The sequence below is a fragment of the Danio rerio genome, chromosome 3, assembly GCF_049306965.1.
Source record: "Danio rerio strain Tuebingen ecotype United States chromosome 3, GRCz12tu, whole genome shotgun sequence".
NCBI classification, from domain to species: Eukaryota; Metazoa; Chordata; class Actinopteri; order Cypriniformes; family Danionidae; genus Danio; species Danio rerio.
Window position 1 is genome coordinate 756,188 of NC_133178.1, and position 20,784 is coordinate 776,971.

Below are 20,784 nucleotides of genomic sequence, written 5' to 3' on the forward strand. Positions count from 1 at the left end.
TTATGTGCCTGTTTAAGGCCCTTCGTCATGTAAACTATCTGGATGCAATAATTTACAAGGCCGCTCTGCCTACTCTATGTATGCATGTATGTATGTACTGTATGTATTTATTTATTTATTTATTATTATTTTATTTATTTATTTATTTTTTTATGGAGAGCTTGATAATTTAAAGTTAAGCCCATGAGGTAGACAAATCACAATGGGGTTGTTTTATCTCATAATCCATAGAAGGAGGTTAAACTTCTTAATTTTCACAGTCATTTTTGATTGTATTGACAAAAATAACACAAATTTGAAAACTGTATAGAGTTTATTTTTTTATTTGTATGTATTCATAATTACAGACAGAAAAGGCTTTCTCTTTCAATGTCTTCTGTCAACATGACTGGCAGATGCTTAAAAAAAACAGCTCAATCTCAGTCAAAATTTACCTCAGACATGAGACATTCCTATATAAAGCCTGAAATGAGCACTTTTAAATAAGCAAACTCTTTTTGAAAGCAAACATTGTCTGGCTTAATAATCCGTATGGAAAAACACAATGCAGAATTTTCCATCTAATAATAATAATAATTTTTCAACACTAATAATGAAGACAGACGCCTGAACTCATAAACGCCCACAAATAAACACAGCAGCGCTGGCTAGAAACAAGATTCAATAACACTTAAAATGTTCATTAAACAGGTCATTAAACCTTTATAACTATGACATGACAAATTGGTGGGGGTGGACGGTCATGGGAGGGCTTGGAGCGAACAACGAACCACATAATTTACAATTAACTAAATGAAACCAAGTAAAAAAACAAATGATAGCATACATAAAATCTCTGAAAGCGGCAAACATCTGCACTTCAGTGTTGAGTTTTTCCATAATAGCTCTGACTTCTAGACTGAATATCTGTAAATGAAGATATGAAGAGTTTCTGTCATGTATGTACACACTGCTGTAATGACAGTCAAATATATAAAGATTAATGTGTGTGGAAATGAGCTTTATTCAGACGGTTGGTGAAGTGTGTGATTTGAGGGTAAAGATGTCTAAATCTCCTTCAGTCGGTGGACACTGATGAACAGACAGTGAAGGAGATCAGATCTACTCACTTCATTCTCTTCCACATGTGTTCTGCTGGAGTCTCTGAAAACACCACAGACGTCAGCAGCTAAACAGAACAACACACGAGACACGATATGAGACGTGATCAACAACTTGAGAAACATGCTAATATGATCAAATATGCAAAACATATTAGAAACTTAGTCTTAGCAATGGGCTAACAACAACAACAACAACAACAACATGTTATCAACTTCCAAACAGATGTTGACCACATGCTAAAGCATACTGGAAACATGTTAAATAGTGTTGACAAACTAAAATATGACATAAAACACAGAAGAAACACACTACCAACATGAATCATGCTAACTGTAATGAGGGGTGTATAGACAGAGGTAAAAGTTCCAAGCGCAGCTTTATTTATTTAAAGGATGATCATACAGGTAGGGTTAACACTAGGAGCAAAACAGTAGCAAAAGGGGTAATAAACTAATCAAAACCCAAAGAACAGGCAAGGGTCAGGGCAGACAGCACACACTCAAAATAATCCAACAAAACACAGTCCAATAAAAAAAAAACAAGAACAGCAAGAACAGGAACAAGCTGTGTGTGTGATTAAAGTTGATGAATCTTAGGTGTGAGGTGCTGAGGATTCTGGGTAGATTCTGGGATTCAATGTGTAGTCCAGTTCAGTGTGTCTGGTAGGGACCAGGTGACTCGGTGGCCACCTCCACCCTTCCCCCGTCTTCTCCATACCTGCACTTTAGTTCAGTGAAGATGATGTGCACCAGGTTTCCAAAAGCAGAAGAGGAAAAAAGCACCAGGCCCATACTTTATAACACCAGCCTGTTTAAAATCCTATGCTGACCAGCTGCCCCCCATCTTCACCCTGATCTTCAACAGATCACTGGAGCTGTGTGAAGTGCCCTCCTGCCTCAAACACTCCACCATCATCCCCGTCCCCAAGAAACCCAAACTTACAGGACTAAATGACTACAGATCGGTGGCGCTGACATCCGTGGTCATGAAGTCTTTTGAAAAACTGGTGCTGGCCCACCTGAAGGACATCACTGAACCCTCACTGGACTCTCTTCAGTTTGCCTACAGAGTAAACAGGTCTGTGGATGATGCAGTCAATATGGGACTGCATTATGCTCTGCAACACCTAGACAGACCAGGGACCTATGTGAGGATCTTGTTTGTTGACTTCTGCTCGGCTTTTAACTCGACTGTCAAAAATAAAGCTTTAACAACATACATTATTTTTGCTGTTATTTGCGTTATTTATTTAACACATTTCACGCATGCGCAGTGTGACGAATTAATTAGGGAGCTAGAGGTAAGATGGAGCAATGTAAGTATGATGGGCCTATGGACAGATTCAAATATAAAAAGAAAGCTGATGGTACAGTTGACAAGTTCAAGGTTTTTTGCAAGATTTGTAACAAGGAGTTTTAAATTCACTGGAGCTGTTCAAGCTTGAAGTACCATGTCAACGCCACACATGCGTTTGCTGGGTCGTCAAGTTCAGCAGGTGATTTGCACCAGACCACGCTGAAATTTTGCAGGCCATTATCAAAATCAACCTCAGATAATTTGATCGACACAATAGCAAAATTGATTGCAAAGGACTGTACACCCATTAGCATTGTAGAAGACTCGGGTTTCATGGATGTTTTCCAAGTGGTGTCTCAAGACTCATCCTATAAGCCACCATCAAGGGCCAAAGTTACGATGAAAATCCACGGGCTCTATGAAAGCGAAAAAGAAAAAAGGAAAGAGGTCTTGGCTCAAGTAAATTATATCGCCCTGACAGGAGACCATTGGACATCAGTGAGTAACAACAATTACCTTGGAGTAACTGCACATTACATCAGTGACAAGTGGGAACTGAAGTCTACTGCAGTGACTATATTAAAAACTGAGGAGCGTCATTTTGCGGAGGCTTGTAAAGAACAGTTCCTGTCTGTTGCACGTAAGTGGGACATCGAGGGAAAAACAACAACCATTGGGACTGACAGTGCACGCAACATGGTTGCTGCAATTTGACTTACAGGCTATGAACACATGAACTGTGTCGCTCACATGCTACAGAGATGTGTCACAGTGAGTCTTGCTGACAGCGGCTTTGCGTATGCTTGTCAATGCTTGCAAAGTTTTTGGTCATTTTAACCACAGCCCACAAATGCTGCGAAGCTTCAAGCACAACAAGTCAGCCTGGGAAAGAAGGAAGATTCATTGGTCCAGGATTTTCCAACATGTTGAAATTCGACGCTGGAAATGGTCAAGCGCTTGAGCTGCAATAAAGAGGCTGTCATCGCAGCCCAGGACAATCAGGAGCACAAACTCGTTTTGCCGACCACAGCAGAATGGGATAAACTGCAGAGGCTGAAGACACTTCTAGAGCCATGCAGTTAAATCAGTCTGTAGCCTATCAAATAACTTTATTTAGATTATTTTAATAAAAATATGCATTCATTCATTCATTCATTCATTCATTCATTCATTCATCTTCTGCCACTTTTCTGGGGCCAGGTCGCGGGGGCAGCAGTCTTAGGAGAGAACCCCAGACTTCCCTACCCCCAGACACTTCCTCCAGCTCCTCCGGGGGGATCCAGAGGCGTTCCCAGGCCAGCCGAGAGACATAGTCCCTCCAGTGTGTCCTGGGTCTTCCCCAAGGCCGCCTCCCGGTAGGACATGCCTGGAACACCTCCTTAGGCAAGCGTCCATGAGGCATCCGAAACAGATGCCCGAGCCACCTCAGCTGACTCCTCTCCATGTAGAGGAGCAGCAGCTCTACTCCGAGCTCCTCCCGGGTGTCAGAGCTCCTCATTCTATCCAAAAGAGTGCGCCCTGCAAACCTGTGAAAGAAGACTCATTTTGGCCACTTGTATTCGAGATCTTGTCCTTTGGTGAGAGTAGGAATGTAGATTGACCGGTAAATCGAGAGCTTTGGCTTTCAGCTCAGCTCCTTCTACACCACAACGGACCGGTACATTGACCACATTACAGCTGCCGCTTCACCAATCCGCCTGTCAATCTCCCGCTCCATTCTTCCCTCACTCGTGAACAAAACCCCAAGATACTTAAACTCCTCCACCTGGGGTAAGGACTTTCCTCCAACCTGGAGATGGCAAACCACCTTTTTCTGGTGGAGCACCATGGCCTCAGACTTGGAGGTGCTGATTCTCATCCCAGCCACGTTACACTCAGCAACAAACTGCCTCAGTGCATAATAATAATAATACTAATATGTATATGTTGCTAACCTCTGTTCTAATATTACTCTCTCCCTCTCTGTGTGTGTGTGTGTGTGTGAGAGTGCGTGTTTGTCTCTGTGTGTGTGTAGGTATATAACTGAGCTTCTGGGTGGGGAGGCCTATGTCTCCTGTTCTGTGGTACTATTTTCTCTCTGCCACTTGCATCTCAAGATGGAAGTCTGTGATGAGGACCCTGCATATGTGCTGAGATTTAAGACCAAGTTCAAGGAGGACCTAACATCCCGTCAAGAACAGCTCAACTATACATGGCTCCAGATTGCTACAGTATTGGATCCTCGTTTCAAAGACTTGAAATGCCGGCCAAGACAGACAGGGAAGAGATGTGGACCACACTTGAAGGGATGCTGCAACAACACTCACCCAGAAAGTCTTCACAGGCACATGATGATGGGCCACCCAGGAAGAAAGTCAGCCTTCTGCAAATGGGCTCGGATTCAGAATCAGAAGATGATGAGGTTCAACCTGCCATACACAGGTACAGAGCAGAGCCCACTATTAAATTGGAGGACAGCCCCTTGAGGTGGTGGGCATCTCATTCAGGAGTCCATGAGAAGCTGGTATCACTAGCTGAAAAATTATCTAGCCACTCCTGCAACCACTGTTCCATGTGAACAACTTTTCTCAGTTGCAGGTCACATTGTAAACAAGAAAAGGTCAGCTTTACTTTCGGAAAATGTGAACAAGTTAGTTTGCCTCAGCAACTGGCTGAAAGATGATAAAGCTCAGTAGATTTGAAAGGTGTGCGAACAAAAAGACCAGTTTCAGTGCAACATGTTATAGTTAGGCTTCCTTGAACAACTGGATTAAAGAATGGAGGTAAGATAAAAGGATTGTTCTTTTGGTTTGATTTAAAAGTTTTATTGAAAACATTTATTCCACACAAAAACATAACAGATGACTCAAATTGTGAATGATATAAATGTGGTAGGCCGCTGTTATTATTTGACTACATTTACTACTTTCTGTTCAATTGAATACTGAAAATTGTACGTCCTGGTTAAGAGGAATGCCAAAGAGTAAGCGGTGGGACATTGCAAATACAAATATTATGGTGTGTAGTTTGTTTCAGCTTGATTTAAACCACCATTATTTGGCTGAGTTAATAAACAGACGTGATATGAAAATTATATATCTGTGTCCTATTTTTTATCACTTGGTATGCATAAAAAAATGGTTTGGATTCAGGTGTAGTTGCAAATAGTAATTAATCCTGATTAATCCACTAAAAATCTGATTATTCTGATAAAAAAACTTTAATCATTTGACAGCCCTATTTAGAATGCTTAATTTAAGCAAATTTCATGAACAAGACCCATGCGTGTAAATGAATCTAAAGGGATCCCTTGCTCACCGAGTGCACTGTATTGCCCTCGTTTTGTGTGTGTGTGTGTGTGTGTGTGTGTGTGTGTAGTCCACTTAGAATAAAAAAAAAATAATAATTTTAAATAATAATAATAAAAAAAAATTATTATAATAACAAAAAATAAATAAATAAATAAAATAATAATAAATAAATTAATTAATTCAAAATGAAATTATCAAAATGAATTAATTAATAAAAAATAAAAATAAAAAATTTAATAGCCCTTTAACTTCTGAAAAGATTATTTCCCAACCAGTAAATATTAGCCAGCTATTGGAAAACATTATGCCATCAAGCACAGAAGTCCAATTGTAATACACAAGCGACTCGTGTTGATATACAAGTGTCATATATAAGATCATATAGCAAGTAAGTCAGATGTGAAAACGGCAAAGAATCAAATTCCCACTTGACTGTTATAAATAAAAGTTTAAACTCCACTTCACTATCACTTCACCTGCTCAGTCTTCAAGAGGTACCAGTTTTCCAGGACTACCAGACAAGCCGCACCCCATATCTTCAGCTCTCCATCCATCTGCCATGCCGTGGGGGGACGAACACCCACCCCTACCATCCTTGCACATCGTGTCAACGAAGCTATCAGGCCATGCATTAACAAAAGCGCTTCCATTTACAGTCATCCATGCCCTTATTAAGATGTCTCGTATGGATATCAGCCAAAACAATTTCATGTCTACCATACTTGTATTATGTTGTAAAGATTTGATTTCTAATTCTGTTTGTTTTTCAATTTCAGAGATCACGACTGCCGGCTCCAGAAGCTGACCCCATCCAACCTATTACACTCCCCATCCGTTCCAAATACATTCTCACTCTTCACAAAGGATACATTCCACTCACACGGTCCAAACCTGCCATGTTCACACTAGCCTTTTTGGATTTTGAGAGGTTCTGAACTAACCTTAAACTTAAATCTCTCAATCAACCCCACCATATCTGATCTGATTTCCTTATTGAGCCCCTTCAGTTGGTTTCGGGGGATTTTACCAAGGGCGCGGGTTCACTTCACTATGGCCCCCCCAAATGCTCAAAATGCTCCAAATGCTGCATCTAGCATCCTCTTACACTGCGACACTGAAGCGGCTGTCCAATGCATCATTAAGGGGCGTTCTCATGCCATTAAGGCGCTAAACTTGGACTACAGCCAATAAACAGTTTTGTTCAGTTGCTGAACATGTATCAGGTTACAAAACCAATTGCTGACTCTGTCTCATTTCTCTTACAGAAGTTTTGGCGATTGGCTCCAGAGGCGGATCCCCATCCAACACCAGTCCCACACTATCCAGAAATGATATTGCCCAAAGCCACCCGCTTTATCACACTACGCTAAGGATACCTTTCCACACACACAGTCCGCACCCTTGATGCTATGTACACCCTGGCTTTTTGGCATCCTAAGATGTTCTGAATTAACCATAACATTTAACTTTAACCCCTCCATCCACCCCACCGTATCTGATCTGACTTGACGAAAAAGAAACTCTTTCATTCTTTGTCAAGCAAAGCAAAACAGACCAGATCCGGAGGGGGCATCACATTTACATTTTGACTTATTGCGCTTTCCAACCCCTTTTTAGCCTTTACACTTTAGGAGAACCTAAGAGCCCAACTCTCTTGCTCCCCTCTTTACTGATGACGCTAACCCTCCAGTTACACGTTTTTGTTTCAAAAACACCTAAAAGAAGTACTCCGCCTCAGGATTCCCCCCAAAACTATTCTCCAGCCACTCATTCAGAATTGGGGCAGCCACCACAGCAGCCCACCATGGGTTGTCCCAACGGCAGATTCAGATCCCCGGATGATGGTCTTCCGAAGCTTTTAAATCATACATCTGCCTCAGCCACTACCATCTCAAGCAAGCCCAGCTGACCCTCTCCAGCTGACACCCAACCACCGGAGTTCAAGGGCACGAGCACGACTCTGCCATTTCCTCCTATTTTCTCTCTAAGTATCCTCTTAGCTACCTTTCATATTCTCAAGCTACACTCCACTTCCCCCTCATTCCCTGCCCTCCTCCACTCCAACTCTCTGGAGTTACTCTCAACCTCTACCCCCGCAGGGGTCCTGCCAAGCCCATCCCCAGCCCAACCCTTAGCAGCCACTCGCTAGCAAGAGCCCTCACCGCCCCCTCCTTCCTCTCATTTCTTGCTAGACCCTGCCCCACCCCATAGCTCTGATCCCCGCAGGGATCGCCCTGAGCTTCGACCCCCGCAGGGGTCTCACGGCCCCCCACCCCTTTACCTTTTCCGGCCTCAAGATCCTCAGCCCCTCTTTCTATCTCTCTTCCGGCATTTATTAGCCCCTTCTTTTTCTACTTTCAGTGTTGAGTGATTCCGCTCTCCGTCCCCCCTTTTTCTGATCCCCTTTTCCGATTCCCATCTCTCCCCCCCTGCTTATCTTTTCAGCGCAAGTTCCTCCGATTCTTTTCTCTTTTTCATTTTAGCGACCAGTTCAGTCACAATACTGTCTTTCTTCTAGCGTCGAGTTCCTCCGCTACTCTCTCTCTTTTCCATAGGACATCATTCCCCAGCTCTAACTCCCGCAGGAGTGACTAAAACGAGCTTCGATTCCCGCAGGAATCATGCCACGGCCACCTCTCGCTAGAGTCTTCACCACCCCCCCATTCTCCCAGACTCCAGCAAGAGTATCACCCCCGCAGCTCTAACTCCCGCAGGAGTTACCCTAAGCTTCAACTCCCGCAGGAGTCAATGACTTCCCCTCCCCGGCCACTAGAGGAAAAAAAACAAAAACAAAAAAAAAACTCTTCTAACTTTTCTTCTTTCTGACGTTGAGTTCCTCCGTCCCTCTTTCTATCTCCCTTTCGGCATTTATGCGCCCCTTCTTTATTACAGTGCCGAGTGCTTCTGCTACCTCCCCCCCCCAAACCTTTTACTCCCACTTTTCCCCCTCTCCCCCTCCTTTCACAGCGTTGAGTTCTTTTTTTCTTCTAGTGTTGAGTCATCCACTATCCTTTTCTTCCTTCCGCATAGGCCCTCACTCCCCTATTTCAGACTCCCACGAAGTCCCCCTAGCTTCAACTCCACGGGAGTTCCTACCCCCCCTCTAACTCACACCCCCTTTTCCGCCAGAGTCAACACCGCCCAAAAACCTTTCCCGACTCCCATGGAAACCCCGCCCACCTCGACTCTGGCTCCCGCAGGAGTCCCCCAGAGTCTCGACTACCGCAGGAGTCACTCCCAGCCCCTCCCACGCCACTGTCTAGACTCCCCCGGAGTCGCTTTCAAAACTCTACTCTAGCAAGAGCACCTCTCCTCTATCTCCTTCCACATAGTTATATCCAGCAGCCGGATATAGCATTGTCTTATGCCTCTTAGGGGGTTTCTTCAATACGCGGCTGCTGTCCCGTGCGCAAAAGGCTTTTTTGGGGAGTCATCGAGATCTACCTGAGCTCAAACTCTCCTCTCGCCTTGCAACGGGAGGGAGCCCAGAGCTCGAGGATCTTATAAGCTCAGGGTTCTCTCCCGGGACAGCACGCCAAACTAGCTTTATTATCAATCATCAGCTAAGTGTGAACTCTTGAAGTGAAGTTTATTTATGAACAAATTTCGAGAGGATCACGTGCTTATGATTGTTCACAGCTGTTCCAACTTTAGCTAATGACTGATTATCCTATCAGATGATCCTTAACTTACTATAAATAACCAGACTTTTCTCATCTCAATATCTTCGTCTTGAAGAAACCCCCCCACTCAACCCTACTTTCCATCTTTTCAAACAGGCGTCACGGTGGCCAGAGATTAGCGCTGTTGCCTCACAGAAAGAATGCCCCTGGTTTAATTCCTTTCCAAACCAGATGCAATTTCTGTGCGGAGTTTGCTCGCTCTCCCCGTGGTCGCGTGGGTTTTCCCCTGGTCCTCCGGTTTCCTCCCACAGTTCAAAACCAAGCACTCTAAACAATTAATCCAAATACTTTAGCTAAACTCTGAGTAAACCTTTCAGCATCCATATCGGACACTTAGCAACAACAAGCAAGAGGGGGAGTCATCGAGATCTACCCGTGCTCAAACTCCCCTTTCGTCTTGCAATGGGAGGAAGCCCAGGGCTCGAGGATCTTATAAGCTCAGGGCTCTCTCCCGGGACAGCATGCCAAACAAGCTTTATTATCAATAATCAGCTAATTGTGAACTCTTGAAACAGATCTAAACTGTGTTTCCTACAAAAACACAAAGCTGGTTATGTTTCACAGCTGTCTTATTCCTTTTTTTCGCTCAATATTAGGAGTAATGCTCTGTTTAAGCCTTCGCCATAACGTTAGTAACTTGACATGAGTTATTGATCCGGAAAATACGAGTCTGCGAATCTGTTGCTAACATTGCTGAACTTCATATCTCCATCTGTTTCAAGCCACAAATATTTGAAATTACAAATCAACAGAACAAAACCGAGATATGATCACAAACTGAGCACTTGCGATCAATATACTTTACCCCCAGATGTTTTTTTCAGTCATTTATAAAGAGCACACAAACATGCTGACAGTAATGGGTAACTTACAGTACATTGTTATGGGTCAATAATGCAAATATTCATCACAAATCCATCAGTTTCCCCTTTCTGGCTGCTCTTTCTATGAAAGAACTATGTAAAGGCACTGTCAAGCGTGTTTCCTCGTCAGTTGGTAACGCTATAATTCATTGCACAACAATTAATCTATCAGGCTTTTTGGCTAAAAATAAAGAAATTGTGATTTAATTTGTTATTATTATTACTGTTAATTTTCAATCTCCTGCTGAGCATGAGCTATACTGTTGAATGGTTAGCGTATGAGGCAGCTAGGCTAAGCTAGCTTCAATTTTGATTGATTTATTCTCTAATCGGTTGCCTATTATGTGGTGAATATACCCCTGTAATGCATACTGCAGTCCTTTTTTGCCTGGCTTTCTCGAATATCTCAACTGTTCGCAAAAAATGACTAATTATATCCCTGGCAAAGCTTGACAGGCGTAGCAACAGTAACTAAGGAAGGCGGGGCTTAGCGAAGGGTTCGTTCTGTTGCACTGTAAAAGCCCTGTCACCAAAACAAGTTTCTCGTATGTGTGATCATGCCTGACAATAAAGCTCTGTCTGATTCTGAAACAGGCAGGGTCAACACCAGTAACAAAAGGGGTAATCCACAAACAAAACTCAAAGAACAGGCAAAGGTCAAAACAGGCAGCAAACACTCAAAAATACAACAAAACACTTTCAAAAAGAAGAACAGGCAAGAACAGGAACAAGGGAACACCAGGAATTGTACACTACAGTGAAAGAAGATTGAGCAAAGACATGCTTGAAAGTGAAAATGATCTGCAGCTGTGTGTGGTGCTGAGGATTCTGGGATGTGTAGTCTGGTTCAGTGGCAGATGTGATGTGCAGAGTGCTCTCTAGTGTGTCTGGTGGACACTCAACTTGGTGACTGTGACACTAACAACAGTAATCTTGCTAGCAATATGCTGAAAATATATCTCTGTCCATCATAAGGTGTATTGAAAACTATTTAATAAACCCTTGATCTGATATGATCATACTCACAGAAAAGTCACAGTCCTCTTCTTCATCATCTGAAAAACAGATTTACAGACATTGATGAGGAAACATTAACAACACACTGAAATAAACACAATACACTTCACTATAGCACAGTTCTAAATCATTACATATAATTATTATATTGCAGCTGTAGAAAACAGATGTTTATCTTTCAGTGATAAGTGAAGTGTCTGGAGAGCATTTCTGCTGAATATGAGGATCATCTCAAACTGTAGTCTTTAGTTTCAGGCCTTTGTTGACGTCACATTTCTCTGCTATAAGAGAGTTTGTGTTGTATAATATTAATAATGCTGAAACTCACCAGCTAATCTGTTGTGAATCAGCCTGACAATAAAAGCAGAAAACAGAAGAGCAAACACAGCGACGACAGCAACAATCACACTCACTGCTGAGAGAAAGAGGAGTTAAACACAGCACTGAACACACACTTCAATGTATAAGTGCGCCTGTTTCAGCGATTGTTTTAGAACTTCTGATTCAGCTGCCTATATGGGAGAAATGACTAGGAATAATAAACAGCAGAAAACGGTCAAACTACTCGCTCTACAAACAAGTGTGTTCATGACCATACAGACCAAGCAGAATAAGAAAATAAGAAAATATCAGTTTGCAACATCAAGCAGCCGCTTTTAACATCTAAATATGAATGAAAGTGAATAAGACCAGACGTCTTGAGCCAAAAGATTAAAATGGCTGCAAAGAATAAGGTGAATACTGACATTATCACACACAATGAGTTAATATTTCCAGAGCAACACAATTACTGACCAAAACAACTGTCACACATGATCAGAGCTCTGAGCATTTACATTCACAAATCTTCCTGTTAGTGTCATCCTCAGATCTGCTTTATCATTATTGTTTTGTCATAAGCTGAATTAGAGAGACACAGAAAACACTGATGGAAAATCACTGAAGATGAACCTGCTGATGAAGATTCTGGACTGGTTGTGTTGTGGTCTGGAGTCTCTGCTGCTGTTGTTTGAGCTCCAGCTGTAACAGATGAAGGATAGTTCAGATGAATAACACTGTTGAACATCACAGCTGAACTAGTTATGTCCAGTATTGAACACTGTAATGCAGTGATGTGAGATAAACACTGCTCAGTGTTCAGACCTGGTGAAGCTGCTCTGGGTTTTTCTGTTTCCGGGTTTGTGTTGTGGTCTGGTGTCGCAGCTGTTGTTGTTGTTGTTTTAGATTTAGCTGTGAAAGATGAAGGTGAATATGAATCATACAGTAGCAGAACATCAGTTTAATAATTGATAATTGTGTCTCGATCCTACAAATCCTCCATTCGATTACATTTTCGATTCTAAAGTCACGGTTTGATTCGATTTTCGACTATGAATAATTGATTAATTCATAATGCATTAATTATTTGTAGCCTACCGTTTACACTACCTGACCTGCATGGTCTCTGTTTTACCCATAAACAAATCATACAGTTAATGAATAAAGGCAGGTTACACGCATAATGACCACCTGTCAATCACTTTTTCTGCGGGACTCGTGAATAGGCAGTGATCTGAGGTGTTTGCTAAAATGACCAAGTACAAGTGTAAAAGTAAAAGATTGAAGCGGTCTACTGACCCTCTGACTGCCTGGACCTGCTGTCTCAAGCGCAAGACTGTGTGTGCATCTGTGTCTGTGTGTGAATGTGTGTGTGAATGAGTGTGTGTGGTTATGTGATGTGCGTTTTCAGCAGTAGTAAGGAAGGAGGGCTGCTCAGAAATGCTACACACCACAGTGGATGTGGATCGTTGTCGTTCTAAAATGCCATTTAAAAACTAAGACCTATTAGTGTAAACAGGGCCTGAGTGTGTACTTGTCGCGAGCGGATTTGCAACAGGGGCGGGCAGAGGATCTGCTATAGGATCTGGAGCTGTAAAAGACAATAGAAATGTTTATTCAGCTCAATCACACTCCACTAAACTTTCATGACTTGACCATTTTGGAAAAAGATTTTAAAAGGAATAAAGGATGCATCTCTGACCTGAATAGTGGACAGTAAACGTGTCTGAGGTCTTCAGTTGATTTCTCTGATAGACTCCACATCTCCACTGTTTATCTTCATCTTCACTGATGAGTGTTGTAGACAGACTGATGATACAGCCTGTAGAAGAGATCTGATATCTGGAGTCTGTGTTCAGATCAACACCAGCCTCATTCACCCAGGACAGATGAAGATGCTGAGAACTTAACAAACCATCACAGAAGAATCCAAAATATATGAATAGCCGACAGGAGAGAGTCAGAGAGAGACCCGGACCAATATCAGATGATGATGATGATGATGATGATGATGATGAGACTGAAACTGAACAGAAGACACAAATCACTAATCATGAGCTGAAACACAGAATTCAGCCCTGATTAAACTGAACACATGAGGAGGAAATTACCAGCAACAACATGCAGATACACATGTGAATCAGGTCCTTGTTTCTGGTCTCCTCTCCACTGTTGGCAGATGTAACGTCCAGCATCTTCTGTTGTGACTCTACTGATGGTCAGAGAGCAGTCAGAGCCCAGATTCAGTCTCTCTGAGATTATATGCTTTTCCCCTAAATAAATCAGTTCATCTGCTGCTGCCCGTCTATAACTGCTGTAGATCCAGTCAGTTTCTGATGGTCTGCAGTGCTGAACAGTATTTGTACAGGGCAGATGAACAGTTTCTCCAGATCTGCTGAACACGTGAGTATCTCCTGCTCCAAACACACCTGAAACGCACATTTAGCCATAAATTAATAGCAACAGGAATCTTACACCTTTAACAAATGTCAAATATAAGCATTTTTAAGCTCATTCCAGATGCATTTTCAAAAATTACCAGCACAAGTATGACAAACTAATTTTTTTACATGCAGTTTATTATATTACTTTATAGTGTAGTATTCAAATAATAAATTTGAATGTCATGTTTGCCCCAAGCCCACATGAATTACTGTCATTTGCTTACTTATTTATAATTTGCTCAAACCTTAAATGTGTCTTTAACCCTTGTGTGCCGTTCAGACTGATTCCCCTTTGGTGATGTTGGTGGTTGTTTGCTCCATTGACTTCCATTATAATCACATTAATTGATAGTAAAGGCATGACAGCAGATAACCATTCTGTGTGGAGTTTGCATGTTCTCTTTGTGTTAGTGTGGGTTTCCTCCGGGTGCTTCGGTTTCCCCCACAGTCCAAACACAGTTTCAAAACAATACTCGAGTTACTCGACTACCCGTGGTTCGAGCTTCTAGTTAAAAAGACACAAAGAAATCCTTTTCAATATGTTTTATTAATTCATAGCCGAAGGCTTTGATTTCATAGCTAACATAAATTGTCAAAACATTATACTACTTTATGTTACAGAGTAATATAAAAATAAAAAGCTGCACACAACATTGTCATTTAACATCTGCGTCATAAGCTTGCACTATATGTGAAGCAAACTCATGTTCATCCTGTAATACTTTAAGTTATTAAAGTAACTTTAATATTTTTCAGCCGTAATAAGAACTAAGTGAAACTTAATTGTTAAACCAGTTCGGAAAGATAAAAATAGTTTGTCAACAATACAGCTGACCCGCAAAAAAAATAAAAAAACAAATATCCTAAATTAATAAATAATGCATAAATAAAAAGTTGAAATTGAAAATACTTAAATTAAATATTTATAATTCAAACGAAAAAAGTTTGGCTAATTATTGCATTTTAATTATACATTTAATGTAGGCTATAGAAAGCAAAAGTAGCCCCACCTGAAACCTAAAATGCGTCCTGAAAACTCATATTCATAACGCAGTATTCATAAAACTAATTAAAGATTAATAAAATTATTCTGAGCTAGGCTAATTCTCATTCAATCATTTAATTTCTGCTACGTTGAACAGTTACTAAAATAACAAAATGAACGAATATAAATACTTCAACCGGCCTGAATTACGCAAACGATCATCTGCGCGCAATTAATAGTCTGTCATACAACATTTAAAAAAAAAATAACTCTAATATTAAAGTTTCCAGCAGTGATGACAAGAATGAAAATAATTTTGGTTCAGAAAATAAATAGTTCAACAAGCGACAATAGTCTATACAGCCAAACAGATTAAATAATAAATGAAAAAATTATAAATACATTATTTAAATAAATGGAAAAATATTTGTTAAAATAATAAATAAAAAATGCGCAGACACAGTAAAATAGCAAATGACTGCATGAAATGTTAACATGTTGACATATTGTATGAGAAAATGTATTTAGCCTACTATTTAAAAGTCATAGAAAAAAAAAAACAGCAACGCAACTACGACTAAAAAAGCCCATCTTGCAATTTAATAATTTTATATTTACCCTGTCAAATATATTTTCGACAAAAATAAAGGATAGAATCTTACTTCATCTGGCTTTATACAGAACACAAGTCATCCCCGCTCTTATCCTCTAGTCAGGCTTTGGTCAAGCTCATGGATCGCTGGTTTACATTTAGAAATACAAGCGCATCCACGTGAGAGGGATGCAGGTTGCTCTACAGTGTTGCTGGCCAAAGAAAATGTCTTTCACTTTGTGTGCTGGTGGCAGGGACAGCAAGAAATGATTTCGCTAGCTTGGATAGTATTGGAAACTGATGTTCATTACATTGCTCTGTGTTTCCTATAGGATTTTTTCCAGCTGTGGCGGCAAGCTTTTTTATACAGATCTACTAAACACCTATGGCGTTATTTCAATCTCTTTGCTTGCACGCAAAATTATTAAGATAAAATCATAATATGCAGAGCAGTAGATACTATAAAGCAGTGTTTCTCGTCGCGGGAACATTTTCAGTGGGTCGCGGAGTGTGTGATCAAAAAAACAACAAAAGTTTGATATTTAACTTATTTGCTTATATCGGACTTTTATTTTGAAATGCGCATGCCGAAGCATGCTAATGGGACTTTTATGGCGCTTTTGGCGAAATGCAATGCAAAAACCAGCGCGTTTAAGGTCTGTTTTCTTTAAAAATCAGCTCCACTAGCTGAGTGATATCTGATATAAAGTGTGTCTCAGATTGTACAAGAAGCACTGCATTACATTACATTTCCCCTCGCCATGTCTTTATAATATGAACATTTATTTTACCCCAGAATATTTAATGGAGCTTCTGCGCTAGTCTGCCGATTCTGACGGGCGCGTGCGAGTAAACGGCTTTTTTTGTCTCGTTTTACGCTTGAGCAACTAAATGAATGTATTTTAATGACATTACACGACTCCAATAGCTGAGGGCTTCACAAAAGTGCCGAACATATTCATGTTGAAAACAAGCACATCTTACCGTGTAGCAAAGGCCAAGAAAGCCCAAACAACAGCAGAACTGCAAATAACTGCTGATTATTATTAAATGGTTATGATTATTTTAATAATTTTACTTCAGTTTGCTGGTTTCTGTTCAGTTCAGCCAGATCAGTGTTAATGTTTTACAAACAGTTTAGTTTAGTTAATGATAACTGTACTTTTCCTTACACTAACCACTGTTTACAGTATTTGGTGCTTTTACTCTGTAATATTTCTATAATTTGATACATTTTGTTAAATGACTGCAGTAAAATATAGTTTATTTGTAAGTCTTGGTGATTTTCTCATAATTTATCTGTCACTAGTTGTGTTTGTTAACAATTAAATACAAATTAATTATAATTCCTAAAATCATATTATAATTCCTAAAAATTTGGGTCGCGACTTGATGAGCATGTAAAAATGTGGGTCCCATGGACAAAGCAGTTGAGAACCCCTGCTATAAAGTATACTTATGGAAACTGTTAATCTAACTGAAAGCTGTCGTGTTTGCTGGCCTCACGCATCTCACACCTGTCAGTCAGTCAGCACGTGACCTTTAAGGGTTAAACAAATTACGCACACACAGTAAAGTTTGCACTGTTATTATTCAGGTGCGATTATAACCAGCTATTAAAAAACACGACTGAATGTTCTGAATGGGAAGCTGTAATGTTTTTTGGTGTGGTGCCCGCCACGGAAGAATTAATTTAGCGGAGACCATGTAACATTCAAGAGGATTCCCTGTGGTGTTAATGTTGATAATGTAAATGATCTTGAATTAAATCCTCAGTTGTAGCTGGAAGCTTTAACCTTGGATTGTGATGTTTGTTGGGTACGTTTGTCGTTTTGATGTCATTTATGGTAAATGCACGCTCGAGTAGTCGATTGCTTCTGAGAGCGTCGACTAGTGGTTGAAGTAGTCGATCGGTCAACTAGTCAATGTAAGCCGAGAGAGAGAATTAATTAGTATGTATGTTTCCCAGTACAGGGTTCCGTTCTTTGTACCTCACTTAAATGATTTGGCAGATCCTGGATCTGTTCATCTTGATAACTGATCTCTGGCTAATTTGGTTCTTCAAACGAGTTCGTGAATCAGATCAGAATGTCTGGATGAACTGATCTGAGATCGCTGCGTGTGTTGTGAAGGACAGATCTATCGATCCTCGAAATCATGATCAGCAATGCAGCGATTGGCTGACGGCACAGCAGCGTAATGACATCATCTGATTAATATTCAATTATCCATGTGAGCAAAATTACATCAAATTAGCAGTAAACAGTTTGTTAAATATGACACGCAATAACCTAACACATGTGTTGTGAGCTGCAGGCTTTACTCTTTCATGTGTCAAGTGTATTCATCATGTATTTCAATGCATATCAGTGTATTTAGTTCTACATTTAGAAAATATTTTCTTTATTATAGTAGCTGTTTTTTAATCGGTGTAAAGAAAAACCGATTGTTTACAAAAGCATTTTGATATTGGTAAAGGCGTCTGCAACTTTTGTAAAGCATCAAATCACTGGCATAATAACTATCAAAACATGTTTAATACTGCATAAATGTATTATTGCTTTAAAAAAAGTCACATATTCTGCATTTCTATTATACACAATTTGCACTAAATCGATCTAAAAGTTCATATCAATAAGTTTTCTCTGTGCACCAGCAGGTGGCAGTCTTTGTACTTTCATTTCGAGAGTGCAGATTGCATACGTTTCATTAATATATATAACTTTATTTATTTTATTAATAACTATAACTTTATATATATATATATATATATATATATATATATATATATATATATATATATATAGTTTAAAAAAATATTTACTATTTTCCCAAGTATATATAACTACTACTGTAAGAAAATATCAGAATTCGGTACATACTATCTATATTTGCCTGAACTGAGCCGATCTAATCCTGTTTATATGAATTGAACCTGCTCCCAATCAGGTTTGAGCTAGCAGAACTGTTGCTATGACAACAACTCTCAGATCAGCTTTGAAGAACAAAACGATCCTGGATCATGTCAAATCGTCAATATCCAAATCCAGCTAACTGAGTAATCCACGTACGAAGAACAGACCCCAGGGTTGCAGCTGGAAGGGCATCCGCTGCGTAAAACATATGTTGGATAAGTTGATAAAATACCCCTGTTAAATAAAGGGACTAAGCTGAAGGAAATTAAGGATTGAATTTAAACATTCCATTTGCTGAACACAGAAAATTGTGGCCAAATTATCAAAAAATCAGGCCAGAGTGGATCAAAACCACCCAACAACACAAAGGGTTAAAGCTTAATCTCACATCATAAATTTATATTTATTTTCATCTCAAAGAGTGCAGGTACAAAACAGACAGACAGACAGACCACACTACAGACACATGCACAGAGTCCAGAGTTTACACTTTAAACAGAAGTAAAATTATTTATTTTATTTAACTAGTTACCTATTACCTATTTAGTAGGAAAACATAGTATGACAGCAAATCAATTGAGGTTTTAATCACTTTACCTAAAGAAATGTGAGCACTTCTCAAACCTTTAAGACACTTGATAAAATTTCCAGCATTTTCAATAATTTCCAGCACATCAGAAGCCTGTAATGACTGAAATGATCAAGCATTGGAGAACAGAAATCATCACACTGAATCAGAGGATTCCCCTGTCCTAATGCAGCAGCAGCAGAATGAAGATTCTCCTGCATCAGAGAACTGTTCACACACACACACACACACACACACACACACACACACACACACACACACACACACACACACACACACACACACACACACACCTGACATGAACCTGTTCTGCATTATATTAAGCCACACTGCAGTCAGGAATAATAAAGGATGTGCTGTACACTATCAATAATAAAGGACTTGATCAATACAGATCAAACACTTGCTCTTAATCAATAAAGCAGATTAAAGTCTGTACTAGAGAAAGGCAGTGTGCAGTGTCCAGACTAAGAGTGAATGTAAATGTCCATCAGAGTAAATGCAACAGTGTTTACCTGTGCTGAGTGTCCAGAAGATGAGCAGCAGAAACAGAGGACTCCTATCAGCCATTCTGTGTGTCTGACACTCGTCTTCTGCTTTATATATATATATATATGTTGAGCTCTTGTTTAAACAGCAGCAGCTCTTCCTGTGCTTCTGCAGCTTCCTCTCAGATCAGCCTCACTCTTTGTCTTCCTGACACTACACCAGTTTATAGTGGACAACTGTGTGTTTCTGTTGATCATTAAAGATGCTCTGAGCGACTTTCACCAAACACTTTTGACCACAGTGTCCCAAAACACACTTCAGCCAATCAGCAGAGAGGGGCGTGTCTAGTGACTCTAGCGTATCAAAGGGGGCGTGGTTCTCTCTGCAAATTTCCTCCAAGATATGAGAGGCTGAAAACACTGATTCAAGAGCAGACATGACGATGAGACACTCGATAATAACAAAGGCTCCATTAAGACTCTTCAGCTCTTCTGAGTGTGTTTGAGACTCACTGATAACAACAATTCACCAGCTTTTATTAATAGTCCATTTCACTAAGCAGGTTTTTCTGCCACATTGACTCATTTTATCAGCACAGTTTTACTACAAATACCATGGTAAAACTATGTTTGGTGTTGTAAAAGCACAGTTAATCAGGGGTTAGCACAGCTGAGCATGGTAAACACACATTAACTCTGGTTTAGTGAATATTTAGCCTTAGTTAACAGGTTCAGTGTCTGCATTTGACTCCAGTGACTGCCAGTTGATGAGCATCAAATCAATAATGGAGCTGAAAATACCCTCGACACAGCAGATTTGCTCAACAATAAAGCTATAAATGTCTTTTAAATGCAAACTGAAACTGACAAATAAACAATAAACTATTCTCCATGACTGAAATTCCCTGACTTTCACTGTCTCCAATAGGCCGATAGCTTTAAAAACTCTCTGATATTGCAGAAATTGAGCCGTGAAACCAGAATAAAAGTGCTGTAAATTCACCAGTCCAACAATAAAGCAAGAGTAAAGGCTGAAATGTGTTTATTTCTGCAGGATTGTCTAAATGAGGGAGGAAATGCTGAGTTTGCTGTTTAATCTCAGTCCTCATCGAGACTTCAGCGCGGCTTCACTGACATCTAGCGGTCAGACTGAGAAACACACTCACCACAGCCAGATCTGCACACACACACACACACACA

General features: G+C 40.2%; 1 protein-coding gene across 11 annotated transcripts; it reads right to left on the minus strand.

The window, feature by feature from the left end:
* Positions 1-294: 294 nt before the first annotated feature.
* On the minus strand, positions 295-19,854 carry im:7142016. Of its 11 annotated transcripts, none has more exons than XM_073943759.1 (11): positions 19,612-19,854; positions 13,683-14,000; positions 13,487-13,597; positions 13,274-13,393; positions 13,106-13,162; positions 12,397-12,483; positions 12,205-12,273; positions 11,582-11,665; positions 11,263-11,291; positions 1,110-1,168; positions 295-906 (listed from the first exon to the last, which is right to left on the minus strand). In XM_073943759.1, exons 1-11 carry the CDS (start codon positions 19,664-19,666, stop codon positions 894-896), a joined length of 1,002 nt encoding a protein of 333 aa, XP_073799860.1. In that variant the 5' UTR covers positions 19,667-19,854; the 3' UTR covers positions 295-893. The 11 variants fall into 11 exon arrangements, 8 of the variants coding, with proteins under 8 accessions (XP_073799860.1, XP_073799859.1, XP_073799862.1 ...); XM_073943758.1 differs by having other exon boundaries at positions 11,582-11,668; XR_012400673.1 differs by lacking the exon at positions 13,106-13,162 and adding an exon at positions 4,707-4,808 and having other exon boundaries at positions 11,582-11,668; positions 13,274-13,591.
* Positions 19,855-20,784: the final 930 nt, after the last annotated feature.

Coding starts and splice junctions, on each gene's coding strand:
- im:7142016 (XM_073943754.1), bottom strand. CDS start 19,666: ATGGCTGATAGGAGTCCTCTGTTTCTGCTGCTCATCTTCTGGACACTC. Junction 11,669..12,204: donor TCCAGAATCTTCATCAGCAG/GTTCATCTTCAG, acceptor TCTTTCTCTCAG/CAGTGAGTGTGATTGTTGCT. Junction 11,292..11,581: donor GATTCACAACAGATTAGCTG/GTGAGTTTCAGC, acceptor TCTGTTTTTCAG/ATGATGAAGAAGAGGACTGT.